This window comes from Nerophis ophidion, linkage group LG10 (genome assembly GCF_033978795.1).
Source record: "Nerophis ophidion isolate RoL-2023_Sa linkage group LG10, RoL_Noph_v1.0, whole genome shotgun sequence".
In the NCBI taxonomy this organism is placed as follows: Eukaryota; Metazoa; Chordata; class Actinopteri; order Syngnathiformes; family Syngnathidae; genus Nerophis; species Nerophis ophidion.
Window position 1 is genome coordinate 28,400,393 of NC_084620.1, and position 14,234 is coordinate 28,414,626.

At 40.8% G+C, this 14,234-nt stretch overlaps 1 protein-coding gene across 5 annotated transcripts in view; it reads right to left on the bottom strand.

The window, feature by feature from the left end:
• sbf1 (SET binding factor 1) overlaps nucleotides 1-14,234 on the bottom strand; it is a 115,247-nt gene that overhangs the window by 7,389 nt on the left and 93,624 nt on the right. For 4 of the 5 annotated variants that reach the window (XM_061913264.1, XM_061913262.1, XM_061913263.1 and 1 more), the window contains 11 exons: nucleotides 13,934-14,008; nucleotides 13,295-13,467; nucleotides 10,469-10,642; nucleotides 10,258-10,359; nucleotides 9,991-10,176; nucleotides 8,059-8,185; nucleotides 5,590-5,720; nucleotides 5,154-5,498; nucleotides 3,229-3,434; nucleotides 2,840-2,927; nucleotides 1,421-1,552 (listed from right to left, as the gene is read on the bottom strand). In XM_061913264.1, coding sequence (XP_061769248.1) covers nucleotides 1,421-1,552; nucleotides 2,840-2,927; nucleotides 3,229-3,434; nucleotides 5,154-5,498; nucleotides 5,590-5,720; nucleotides 8,059-8,185; nucleotides 9,991-10,176; nucleotides 10,258-10,359; nucleotides 10,469-10,642; nucleotides 13,295-13,467; nucleotides 13,934-14,008 — 1,739 coding nt within the window. The remainder of the gene's footprint in view (nucleotides 1-1,420; nucleotides 1,553-2,839; nucleotides 2,928-3,228; nucleotides 3,435-5,153; nucleotides 5,499-5,589; nucleotides 5,721-8,058; nucleotides 8,186-9,990; nucleotides 10,177-10,257; nucleotides 10,360-10,468; nucleotides 10,643-13,294; nucleotides 13,468-13,933; nucleotides 14,009-14,234) is intronic. The other variant, XM_061913265.1, reaches the window with a different exon arrangement.

The following is a 14,234-nucleotide window of genomic DNA, read 5'->3' on the forward strand; positions in this document are numbered from 1 at the left end:
TGCCATCTCCGGGTTGGGGAGGAGACCCTGCCCCAAGTGGAGGAGTTCAAGTACCTAGGAGTCTTGTTCACGAGTGGGAGAAGAGTGGATCGTGAGATCGACAGGCGGATCGGTGCGGCGTCTTCAGTAATGCGGACGTTGTATCGATCCGTTGTGGTGAAGAAGGAGCTGAGCCGGAAGGCAAAGCTCTCAATTTACCGGTCGATCTACGTTCCCATCCTCACCTATGGTCATGAGCTTTGGGTCATGACCGAAAGGATAAGATCACGGGTACAAGCGGCCGAAATGAGTTTCCTCCGCCGGGTGGCGGGGCTCTCCCTTAGAAATAGGGTGAGAAGCTCTGCCATCCGGGAGGAACTCAAAGTAAAGCCGCTGCTCCTTCACATCGAGAGGAGCCAGATGAGGTGGTTCGGGCATCTGGTCAGGATGCCACCTGAACGCCTCCCTAGGGAGGTGTTTAGGGCAAGTCCAGCTGGTAGGAGGCCACGGGGAAGACCCAGGACACGTTGGGAAGACTATGTCTCCCGGCTGGCCTGGGAACGCCTCGGGATCCCCCGGGAAGAGCTAGACGAAGTGGCTGGAGATAGGGAAGTCTGGGCTTCCCTGCTTAGGCTGCTGCCCCCGCGACCCGACCTCGGATAAGCGGAAGATGATGGATGATGGATGGATTATTTTAATACTTATCACTTTTTGGAAAAATGGTAGTGTGCAGACTACCAGTGCTATACTAAAACAGCCAATAAGGCAAACGCTCGCCCGCTCTTCTCTATTAAAATATCTCAACTGCATAAACCAGATATATCAATGTTTAAAAAAAAATAAACACATTAATTACTTTTCCTAGTAATTTATCACATATATTAAAGAACATTTCCATTAGTAATTGAGTTACTTTCTTGGGAAAGTGATGAGGAACTGTAGTTAATTAATTTGCTGTAATTTTTCTAACGCTGATAATTATATACACATTTTAAAGTCAAACTGGAAAGATGATCACCATTTCAAAGTAGACAACTATGTGCCTGTTGTAATGCTGACCACTCTATTCCAGCTGTTGCAGTGAGTAGAAGCTACACCGGGAGGTTGCTGCTACCCACAACTGTCTTTTTTATTTTATTAGAGACCCTGCTTTTGTAGAACATACACCCAACTGATGTTAATTAGTTGGACCATTTTCAGTAATAATATTTAAGAAACTAAAAAAAAAAAAAACAGTTCACCAGTTCCGAAAAAAAAATAAAAAATTTTTTTAATGTATTATTATTATTAATAAGTCCAGTGAGAAGACTGCATTAGCATTGCATATTATATTAGACTAAAAAAAAATTTGGGGGGGATGAATTTCGGATGAAACAAAAAAAAACAACCTATCGTTTTCATTACATATAAATTGTACAACGCCCAGCTGTGTGGTACTCACATCAAAGAAAGCTTTTTCTTCAATGTTTTTGGGCGCTCCCATGGCGGGCGTTCCCAGCAGGACCGACTCCACGTCAGCCAGCTCGATCACCCCTTTACACTCTTTGTCCTGCCTGCTCTCATAGTAGCGCAGCTGGAACGGAGCGATAAGAAACATCAGCACAACAAACAGCATTTTAGCAGGGAGTTGAAGTGTATGTATAGCTGCACACTATTGCTCTTCTATCCTGCGCTATCATGAGCTAATGCAACATAATTGTGTTCTTATTTGTACTGTAAAGTTCAAATTTGAATGACAATAAAAAGGAAATCTAAGTCTAAGGACACGTATGAGTTGAGAGGTTGTGATAAGCAGCTTCACCACGAGATGTCACTGTTAACAGCAAAAGTACCAAACAATGGCAGATAGAAAAGCTTACCCATGCTTTTGTTGTCATGAATTATTCTCCACAACGACACAGACTTAGATGTACACAAATAATCGTAAATAATGTGGTGCTACTACTGTAAAAAGCATATGTACCGGTACATATTTTCTCACTGAGGCTGCAATATTTAACTTCCGAGGCTAACAAGGATAGTGGCACGTCATGACATCTACATTTTAATAATGATGGCAGCTAATGAAAATATGCTTTTGTTGATGTTGTGCACGCTAAGGCGCCAAACCACTTTTGCTGTTACGTTATTCTGCAGAAAGTCAAAAGTATGCAGAACTTTCCACGATGGCATTGAATACATTTTTGCCACTCCCAGCTAATTATAATTATCAAATCAATCAATTACAAGTCATCTGTTAAAAAGTCAGACAAACCCGAATCATAACAAAAATAAAATGTTTTTCCCCAAAGGAAAAATGTAAATCAAAGTAATCCGCTCCAGACACCCACAAATATGAACAGAAAACACTTCTAACAGAGATTATAATTATAATTGAACAAGCAGAAAACAATGTGAAATACATATGATAGCTCAAATAAATATACACACTTAAACCTCTCTTTTTTATGGTCTTTTTGAATGTGTACTTGTTGGTGAAGACGGCGTTGAGCAAAAAGGGGCCACTTTCATACTTTACTACACGTTCTTTCTTAAATTCAAAAGTGCTTCTCAAGTTTTTTTATCAACAGTGCTGGCCCTTGCAAATTTCTTTGCCCCATGGTGGCTTATTTTGCAGTCTTACTCAATAAAAAGGTAGAGACTGAGTCACCAACGTGTCAATTCTGTGCGATAACAGACAAAAATGTTGGGCAAAAACCGAAATTTGACTGTTCTTTCCTCAAATGTACTACCTCATTCAGTACACTGCATGAAGTAAACTGCGTACTTAGTTACGGACTGTGTGGATTGTGACTGTAATCTTTTAATCCTTCTCCGTGAGAGTGATGCCATTACAGTGTCACATTAGTGGAATACCTACCTGGTGTTTAGTCTTGTCTAGAACAAACCATCGGGGTTTCCATGGTTTCAGCAAAGCGCCTTTCTTGAATAAAATACCTTCAAAACTTCTAAAGGAAGAGAAAACAAAAGGGAAAGTTTAACGTAACTGTGCCACAACGGATGATGATGATAAAGTACAGTAGATCCCCTCTATTCTTGTCAAAGCCTCTTCCTGCTGGACAATGTTGAGTGAACTGACTTATGACACAGCGCCCTCTGCTGGATTCACTCTTTTCCCCCTATAGATGGCACCATCAAACCACTTTCCATTTAAGTTGGAATAAATATATCTATTCCAAACTCAAAGTGCAGAAAAGAGATAATTTAATATAAATAGGTAGGGATCTACAGTACATCAGGTCATCAAACCTGTTCTCGCTCTCAGTGCTCTGGAACTGGCTGTAAAGCGTGCTGGTGCTCTGCCGGCCCGGCACCGGCGTGGAGGTGGCACTGGCCTCGCACTCCAGCGCCAAGTTGATGGAGGAGCCCACATGGCTCTCCTGCAGGTAGACACCCTGAGAACGTCTCTGGTGGCTCAGGTTGGAAGACATCAACAGCGGGCTGGAGAATGATGCCTGCATAGTCGGAAGATAATTTTTACCTGTAATACCACACCATGTCAGTGTAGTGTCACTTTTCATAATTTCTGCAGTTAAAGTAAGGAAAATCTTTTTTATTTCTATTAAAATGACATAATTATAGAATATTGGCTTGGATAGTGTTAGTGTGATATGTACAAATTAGTACTGTCAAACTAAACCAATTAATTTTACCTCTGAATTTTGATTAATCATGATTAAAGGGGCTGTTTGGAAACTTTATGCCTGGGGGAAAATTCCAGCCAGGGAATTACACCAATCAGCCCCTGAGTTCAGTTAAAAACTCAGGAGATAAATATTTTTGCAGCAAACTCCTAAATCTTGATCACTGTAAACACATTGGCAGATCCTTGCATTGACATGTTAACCTTTCTTGCAAACTGGGGTCCAAATTTATAATTTACATAAATGAGGCGCTCCTCAAAGCACCCCCTTAAGCTATTCAAATAGTGGCACGCAAGTTCTGTTCAAAAACTTTCAAAAAATATTTTTTTTTGCAGCAGATTCTTAAAGAAACGAAAGTGCTGTCCTAAATACAATTTTTGATTAGCCTTTTTGCAGAGGGTCCCTAAAAAAACGGCTTAGCGTTCCTGTAACTCTGAAGAAATATATAGACTTAAATCAAAACTAACAGTAAAAGGAAAAGTCCGGACACCTGGTCCTTAGCTCTTTGGAAATGTGGCCCTAAAAACAATTTAGTTGACCATTCCTGCTTTATGCAGATGACTAGAGAGGGCGCTAACATCCAAAAGTGTTGTAAGCTTTATATCCCACATTATTCCGGCTATTTGCACATAATGACGTACACTACACACTACACACACACACACACACACACACACACACACACACACACACACACACACACACACACACACACACACACACACACAAACAAACAAACAAACAAACAAACATTAGCATTGTCCATCCATTTATTTCAACTGCTTGTCCCTCTCAGGGTTGTGTGCATTTGGGTGGAAAGCGGGGTACACCCTGGACAAGTCACCACTTTATCGCAGGGCCACATTAGCATTGTCTGTCAGCTAATGATAGTTATTTAACAAAGTTTAGCTACTAAAATGAGCTAACAACACAATCAAACAAAATCTAAATTATAACAGCATGCTGCAAATTGTTAGTCGCTTTTCTGGGACTGCTTTGGACAGCCCTTCTCATACCAATTCTCCATCCATCCATCCATCCATTTCCTACCGCTTATTCTCTTTGGGGTCGCTGGTGCCTATTTTAGCAACAATCGGGCAGAAGACGGGTTACACCCTGGACAAGTCGCCACCTCATCGCAGGGCCAACACAGATAGAGAGACAATATTCACACTCACATTCACACACTAGGGCAATCAACCTATCCCCAGGTGCATGTATTGGGAGGTGGGAGGAAGCCGGAGTACCTGGAGGGAACCTACATAGTCATGGGGAGAACATGCAAACTCCACACAGAAAGATCCCGAGCCCGGGATTGAACCCAGGACTACTCAGGACCTGCGTATTGTGAGGCAGACGCACTACCCCCTGTACCACCGTGCTTCCCCGTACCAATTCTCATTATTAATAAATTAATTGTATTTGTAATATGTCAGGGCCAATAAAACAAAAAGCTGTGGTCCAAAAATAGCCCCTGGGCTAAAATTTTAACACCTCTAGTCAACACCACTACTCTAAAAATAGTCTCACCTTGCTCTCCAGTTTGGTCTCATTCCTCTGAGTGGTCTTAATTTTATCCCAAGTGTCCTTCCATTTCTCTGACGCCTGGCCAAGCTCCACCTCCAGAGCCTGAAGGTCCTGCAGCAGTTTGGTGATGGCGTCGGGCACAACTTTGCTCAGGCTGTCGTAACACGGCCACACGATGCGCCTGTGAGATTTGGGCCCGCCACTGTCGGGCCTGTCAGGCGCCTCCTCAACCGCCCGCTCCTGGCGAGCTCTCAGCTCCCAGTCGTAAGACGGCCCCTCTGACAGAGTCTCTTCCGTGTAGAAGTTCCATACTTTCAGGTTAGAGATGAAGGTGTACGGCCGTAGCACCTGTGCACACCATTAATCACACTGTAACACACCATTTTTGTTGTAAAAGCACCTGCATCCCAATGTGTGTGCATGTGTGTAATGCACTCACCTCCTCATCTTCAGGTGAGTACATGTAGTTGAAGAAAACTGGTGTCTTCTTGTTGAGGCGGTCTATGTAGTCCCACACAGACTTACACACCTGAGGACTTTTCCTCTCGCCTTTCTCCTCATAGAGTACTCCTGCACACAAAGTAAAGCACCAAAATCAAGGCCGCTGTGTGTGTTTGAATAGGAAGGGCCTGTGTGTAAGTTTTAATGCTGTGTAAGTATAAAACAGCTTCAGTGGATCCGGAAAGTATTCACAGCGCTCACTTTTTCCACATTTTATGTTACATGCTTATTCCAAAATGTAATACATGTATTTTTTTCCTCAAAATTCAAAACACACAATACCCCATAATGACAGTGTGAAAAAGGGTTTTTTTTCAGAGATTTTTGCAAATGTATTAAAAATAATAAACTAAGAAATCACATGTACATAAGTATTGACAGCCTTTGTCCAATACTTGGTCAACTATTATAGCCTCAAGTCTTTTGGAATACAATGCCACAAGCTTGGCACACCTATCTTTGGGCAGCTTTGCCCATTCCTCTTTGCAGCACCTCTCAAGCTGCATCAGGTTGGATGGTAGGTGTTGGTTTTTATCCTGGATGTTTCTGTACATTGTTGCATGCATCTTAGTCTAGTCAGAAAGGTGGCCAAGAACCCGATGGTCACTCTGTCAGAGCTACATAATTCCTCTGTGGAGAGAAGGACTACCATCTCTGCAGCAACCCACCAATCAGGCCTGTATGGTATTGTGGCCAGATGCAAGCCATTTCTTAGTAAAAGGTTTGCAGACTTTGACCATGAAAAACAAAATGATCTGGTCTGAAAAGACAAATATTGAACTATTTGCCTGAATGCCAGGTGTCATGTTTGGAGCACACCAGGCACCGCTCATCTCCAGGCAAATACAATTACTACAGTAAAGCATGGTGGTGGCAGCATCATGCTGTGGGGATGTTTTTCAGTGGCAGGATCTGGGAGACTAATGAGGATATCAATCAATCAATCAATGTTTACTTATATAGCCCTAAATCACTAGTGTCTCAAAGGGCTGCACAAACCACAACACAAACCCCTACCACATCCTCGGTAGGCCCACATAAGGGCAAGGAAAACTCACACCCAGTGGGACGTCGGTGACAATGATGACCCAGTGGGACGTCGGTGACAATGATGACTATGAGAATCTTGGGTAGGATAGAGGGAAAGATGAATGCAGCAATGTACAGTAACATCCTGGATAAAAAACAACATCTGCCATCAAACCCGATGGAGCTTGAGAGGTGCTGCAAAGAAGAATGGGCAAAGAAAAATGAGCTGAACTGTCCAAAGACAGGTGTGCGAAGCTTGTGGTATCATATTAAAAAAAATTGATGCTGTATTTGCTGCCAAATGTGCATCAACAAAGTATTCAGCAGGGCTGTGAATACTTATGCAGATTTTACTTTTTTAGTTTTATACTTTTAATACATTTGCTAAATTGAAAAAAAAAATTATCGTTGTCATGATGGGGTATTCTGTGAAGAATTTTGAGGAAAAAAATAGTCTATTCCATTTTGGAATAAGGCTGTAACATAACAAAATGTGCAGAAAGTGAAGCACTGTGAATACTTTATGGATGAGCTGTATGTTGCCGTTGTGGTTTCGAGCTGCTTAACGGATTTTTCATACAAATGGCTAACTTGACAAAAGTGATCGACCATGTATATCAACGTCACCTTAAGCGATACGTCTTCAGTAATGAAAAGAACATGGTGGACAAGGCCTTGATTGGGTAGTTGATTGTAAATACAATTATTTTTCATAGAAATGGCCGCTTTGGGTGTCAAATTTTATGTCGATTTAAGCAGGCAGTTTTTATTAACAAGAACAACACAGAGGGTGTGACTATATGAGTTGGACAGCAGATGGATTGTCATCATAATTGGACCGATTTTTCATTTATATACCCCTTTTAGCGCTCACACTTCAGGTCCACAAAAGCAGTAGACCATGTATGTGAACGTCAACTAAAGCGGGCACATTTTAGTAAGACAAAGAAAAACAGGGTGGACCATGACTTAACTAGGTTGTAGACATAAACGGAATAGTTTTTTTATATAAATGACCACCCTGGGCCTCAAATGTTTTGTCGATGAAAACAATCAACCAATTATGTTGACCTCGACTACACAGGACACCGCAATCAAAACAACCACGGTGGACCATGACTTGACTAGGCTGTAGACCTAAACTGAAACACAAATAAAAACGAAAATGATGTCAACGATCCACTAAGTATGTAATTGTTGACTTGAGCGGGCACATTGTAGTAAAATGAATTACACAGTGGACCGGGACAGTGGATCTTCTCCAATTTCGTTGTACTTTGAACCTGTTCACTGCAATAATGACAATAAAACTCTATTCTATTCTATTCGGGACCTGATGACATAAACATGTTGTCAACTTAAGCTGGTTCCAGTTTACCTAGTTCGATGCGCTCGTAGTCCGAGTCAAGCAGGAAGGTGCGAAAGCGGTTGGACACATAGTGATAGGCCAAGAACTTCAAGTAGTACTGGCTGAACTCAAACTCCATGGGGAACTGGAGATGAATCTGGGGACAGAGAGAAGCAGGAATACAGATACAGTTTTTCATATTACTTTCATATAAAGACTTTTTAGGATCTACAGCAGGACTATTCAACTGGCAGCCAAGAATGACACCATACTGGCCACCGACTTCAGTTCAAAACTTGGAAGGCAAACATTTTGCAGCAAATTCCTAAAAACATTAGAGTGCTTCTGTTGTACAGAGGAACTTGGACCACAGTAAACACATTGACAAATCCTTGAATTTACATTTTGACCTTGGTAGCAAAGAGAACACTGGGGTCCAAACTTGATTTTGATTTTGATTGAGGCAGAAGGCATTTATTGAAGTCCTCTCCTTTTTGAAAATATTTTTTTTGATAATACGATTTATGTATGCATGTAACTAAAGTGTTGTCTTAGCTTGTTTACTTCAGAGGCTGTCAGTAGTCATTTGTTTAACTTCTTTAGTTACATTAGTAAAGTTCCTCAAGGTTCGGTTTTAGGTCCACTCTTTTTCTCCATTTGGGTTATTCAACTGGGGTCCCCCGAGTTCAATCTAAAAAACTTCTGAAACTCACAATTTTGCAGCACATTCTTAAAAAAAAAACACTACAGTACTGTCATATAGATGACCTTTGACCAGCTATTTTGAAGGAGGTCCTTAAAGGGGAACTGCACTTTTTTACAATTTTGCCTATCGCTCACAATCATCATGAGAGACATGGAGACGGATGTATTTTTTTAATGCATTTTAAAGTGCAAAAATCAAGTAAAAGTCTGCTTACAATGGGGTTAATCGGAGCTCCTCTATTCCGCCCATAAAGCCCTCCAAATAATCCTCCAAAACCCGCCAACAATACTCCATTTACATTTCGTGACTTGAATGTTAACCAAGTATTAGTCATATTTTTAGTATAAACTATAACGCAGACAAACTATTTATAGTGGCGCTGTGATCACAGAGAGCTAACTAGCTTTTGTGGCTATGTTGACATCATCGGCTGGTGAGCTGCTTTCTTGCCTCGGAGCTTGTGAAAGTTCATTCTAGATCATAAATAATATCTCTCACTTTGGTAGTAGAAGGATAAGGACATGATTCAACAAGTTGGTCAACTTTGGCATCTAATTTAGAATGGCAAATGGCAAAAAAGAAACGTTCTATTAATCGGCATCCCAGTGAGCGCAGATATTGTACGGTATGTGATCTTTTATTATGTTTGTTGGCTCTCATGATGCCCGCAGTGAGTAGCAATCAGTGTTGATGTTGAAGGAAAAAGAGAACATTGTGATGTATTTTTTAAATTGATGTGCTGCCAAATGCTCAACATTATTTAATGTTATTATGAATGTGCTTATTACTACATTATATATTTACTGACAGTATGTATATAAAACCTTGATGGAGGTTTTGGATGTTTTTTAAAGCATTTTATAAGCGGAATAGAGCAACATCCCTTGGCTCAATTGTAAGCACTTTTGATCGCATTTATTTACTATTTACAATGCATGAAAAAAAGAAAAACATATGTGCGCTTGTCTTACAAAAGGATTCTGAACGATAGGATAAATCAAATCAGCAAAGTGCTCCTGTAACTTTGACAAAATATATACCGGTAGACCAAAATCATTAGTCTAATGCGGAATAAATACACTGTTTCTCCATAAAATACAAATGCAAAATAAGTCTAACTTTGAAGAGTGAAATCCAGCACCCAATCCTTAGCTTTCTGGAAATGTGCCCCCCCCCCCCCCAAAAAAAATCAATGGAACATCCCTGATCTACACTGAAAGTGGACAGTTAGATATAACACGTAACAATGCACGCACTTGGTGCACGCAGTCAAGGAACTGCAGGAAAACAGGGGTGAACCCGCTGCTCTGGCTGCCTAACGTCTGCGCGCCACGATGGCTGAACCTGTGGCCAAATGACAGCCACTCCTTCTCCACCAGCAGCCGGAACCCGTCAAAGGTCCTGTAGTATGGATCTGACAGCAGCTGTACTAAGGATACCACCTGCAGAGAACATGTCCACATTACAACAAAGAATGGTGGAGTGCCTGAATTGATAAGGAAAAAAACAAAGAATCATGAAACCTGTGTGGTGACATCCCAGCCATCTTCCAGGCTGACCATGACGGACGACCCTGTGTCCAATAGCTCCACCACCAGGACTGAGACCTGCAGCACCCGGTGCAGCTGCACACACACCCACACACAATTATGGATCAGGCTTTAAGTTCCAGTAAAAAGCAATCAGGTAGATAAATTGCTACGAATAGCAGCGAGGTTCAAGGTGGTCACTGACCAGCGACATCCACTCAGACTCCTCCAGGCAGCGCAGGAAATTGAAGCCGGTATCCCAAGAGGAGCTTGGCACACAGGCCTTCATCAGCTTCTTAAAGCTGTTCTTCACCTGCCGCACATCGCACACCTCAATGGGAACTGCCTCCCAGGGCTGGAAGGAGTCCTGCTTTCCACCCTGAAACAGAGACCCAATGCAGTGCAAATTCAACACAAATCTTTGGATGTGAGTGAAATAATTAATTACATTGTTTAATACGACCCATATAACATGCAAAAGTTTACCTGTTGCATCATTTGCTTTGAGCTGGGTTGTACAAAGTGTGACGGAGAGACAGTTACAACAATCTGAATAATAATTTGGTAATAGAAAAATTAAACACTACACAGTGAATGAGGGACTCAAGTAAGAGGAAGAATTGCGACCCCGAAAGAGACAAGTGGTAGAAAATGGATGGATGGATGTAAGTTTTTAAGCAGTGCTTTGTAGACGAACAACATAAGGTAAATATTTAATCAGGACTGTAGGGGGAACCAACCAACATTTAGAAACAGCAAGCAATGGGGCATACAAAGTGTGTCATCAGTAATAAAACATAGTGCATTATGATTGATGGGGCGGCACGACAGTACAAGATGTGACCATAATCAAGGACAGGCATGAAGCGTGATTGTACAATGACTTTTTCGATTAGAGGGCGACAGACAGCCTTGGCTTCTGTGTCAATATCCAAGTTTGATATGTAGTTTTTGGTTTAACTGTTAAGGAAGAACTTAGAATGTAAAGTGTAATCAAGCCAAATACCTGTAGATATTGATATTAATCAGTAGCTATGTGTACATGGACACATTTGATCGGATTAAAAGCCTAATGTAAAGTGTAATCGAGCCAAATACCTGTAGATATTGATATTAATCAGTAGCTATGTGCACATGGACACATTCAATCGGATTGAAAGCCTAATTGGAATAAAAATGCTTCATGCAAACACGCCATTCAACGTTCGGATCAAAATTTAATTCCGATCGAAACGGATGGTTTATGCCGAAAGTCATTTGAATTGTAGAGCATGAAAACACATCTACCGAAATCGGTTTACAATTATCCTTACTGCGCATGTCTTTAATGTGAGCTATACTTCGGTGGTGGAGCGGGTACTAAATGTAATAGACTAGGAAAGAAGCGATTGTCTTGTTGCTGTCACCCAACATTTAACATGTACAGATGTAGCGTTTTATGCTGTTGAGTTTGTTGCTTTAAAACGAGACTAGCAAAAACAAAAGTATGGTATTGAGTGACATGTGTCGGTGTAACAATAAAGGAAGGGATCCAGTTGTCGTCTTAATGAGCTGCTTTATTCACAACATTACAGCTACTCCAAGTGCTAAGCACAAACAATACAGACCTATTAGCTTGTTATGTTTTATCCATGCCAAAGTAAAGTTTTTAGATTTAAGGTGTGACGCATGAAAATGCACGTCATAATCACAACTTTTTTTCAGGGTCCATGTACACATTCTAATCCGAAAGAAGATCAGAATAAATACTTTTTGTCCACGTACACATGGCTTGTGCTTAGCCTGGCGTGGAACCCGAAGCATCAAAAATATAATAATCGGCAAATAAGTGGATATTTAAGCATTGTTTGGGAAGAAAATTGTTTTGATGTATAGGATAAATAGCAATGATCTAAGGATAAACCCTTGTGGCACCCTGTTTTTATTTTAAGTAGACTTGACTGCAACAACAATCCAAGTTTTGTAAATGGGGTATGAATGAAACCAGTTGTGTGAAGTTTTGTCACTCCTAAAACCTGAAATTTATGAAGTAAAAATATATGGTGTGGAATGCTTTAGAGGTCATCGAAAAGAACAGCTCAGAACTGTTCATTATGTGTTTCTAATATTAGATATTACACAGATTTGTGTTGTCACCTATAACACAAAACTAAGATTTAGATAAATTAGGATACAGTATACATACATACTACATTGGATTAGTTTTAGCATTTCTATCATACAAAATGCATCAAAATGGAACCCACATTCTTCAATTTGTATGTAAGCGGCTCTTGTTTGGACACCTGTGTCTTACTGTTATAGTTATTGATCTCATTTGGGTTTTATGGTCTGAACTGTAAAATAAGTTCTCATTCAAAGTAAGTCAACAGGTACATATAAGATAACTCATTACAATCAAATGTGGGTTTGTCCAAATGAGAAATTGTATTTTGAAGAATCAATAGAAATACAACAGCTGGGGGTATGGAGTTAATTTACTCAACTGCAGAGAGTACATTGCTTCTCTTAAATGTTAAGGCATTAAATATGCGTGAACATTTTCTTCGTATTGTTTTGAATAACTGCATTTTATTTATAATATTTAATAATGATATAATGAAACTTTAATAAAATAGCATTTAAATATATAATACATATATATAGAGTGCTTACCAAAAGAATAGGCCATCGCCCAATGTGAGGTGTGTGCCACAGCTGCACTAAATTAACACAATTGGGTAATTAACAATGTTTTTTATGTCTTTGTAATGGTTGGCAGTTGGCACACCAATATGAAGACGCTGTTTAGCCTGGATATTTCTAATGGCAAAATAAAATTGGCATTGTTTTCTGTAAATTTCCAAAGCTATATCACATTAAGGTATACAATATTGTATTAAGGCTTTATTTAAATGATTTACCTAAAAATCAATTGAGGTTTTGTATAGGCCACTATTTAACGTAATACGTAACACAGTTTTAAATACAGTCTTCCCTTCTAAGATAGTGAGGTCTTACACAGTAGGAAGCCAACACTACAGTTGCTCACCTTGAGCTGGGCCTTGTCTCCAATGATGTAGAGGTAGGCCTTGTGCTGGCGGAGAAACAACGCCTCGCTGAGTCCTCCATTGGGCTGCGGTGACTCCTTACCAGCAAGACGTGTTCCCACATCTGGGTTGTAAGTGCTGAGACGGCCGCTGCCTCGGATACTACCCCATTTACCTGCCACACACAAATGACACTGCTAGAACCGTGGCAAAACCACAAGATACCATATTCAGACAGCTCGTGAGAGGTCCTTTATTTTCAGTCGGCACTATGCCCATAAACTTAATATCCATGCTAGTAGACAAGGTAGATGTAGTTGAGAACGCCCCACACCAATTTGCTACGTCTAGCTAAATGATGCAACTCTCACCCATCGGACACAGGCAGAAGAAAAAAAACGGAAAATACGACGAGGACACAGACATTGTAGCGCCGCAGCTGCATGCGCGTGCACTCATACACAAAGCTGAGCTCAGATCAGATCAACACAAAACATTATGACATTGAAGAGACAATTAGTCCGAAGATACGGCACACTACCGGGGGACAACGTCAGACACTGGACTATTCTGTTTAAAAGATTTGATTAGTTAGGACAGTGGTAGAGGAAGGGGGAGGGTGTGCTCGTGGCCTACTGTACCTCTAGTAGAGTTCCTGGCCTTGCCAGACACTTTGGGCTGAGAGAGGGAGATGACTTTCGCCCTTTGACCAAGAGCTGAGGTCACATGACAAAGACCAAACTAAAGGTGAGCTACAAGGGATGCATGAAGTTGTGATGCAGCTCCAATTACATCATTGCAGACCTCATTCGCAGGTGGCTTTGAACTCTTAACGCGGGAAATACAGTGGAACTCGTTAATGTCGACAACCCATCTATGTTGTGCATGTGCTGTGGTATTCTTAAAATTCATACAACAGAAGCGTCTTCAATAGTTGCTAGT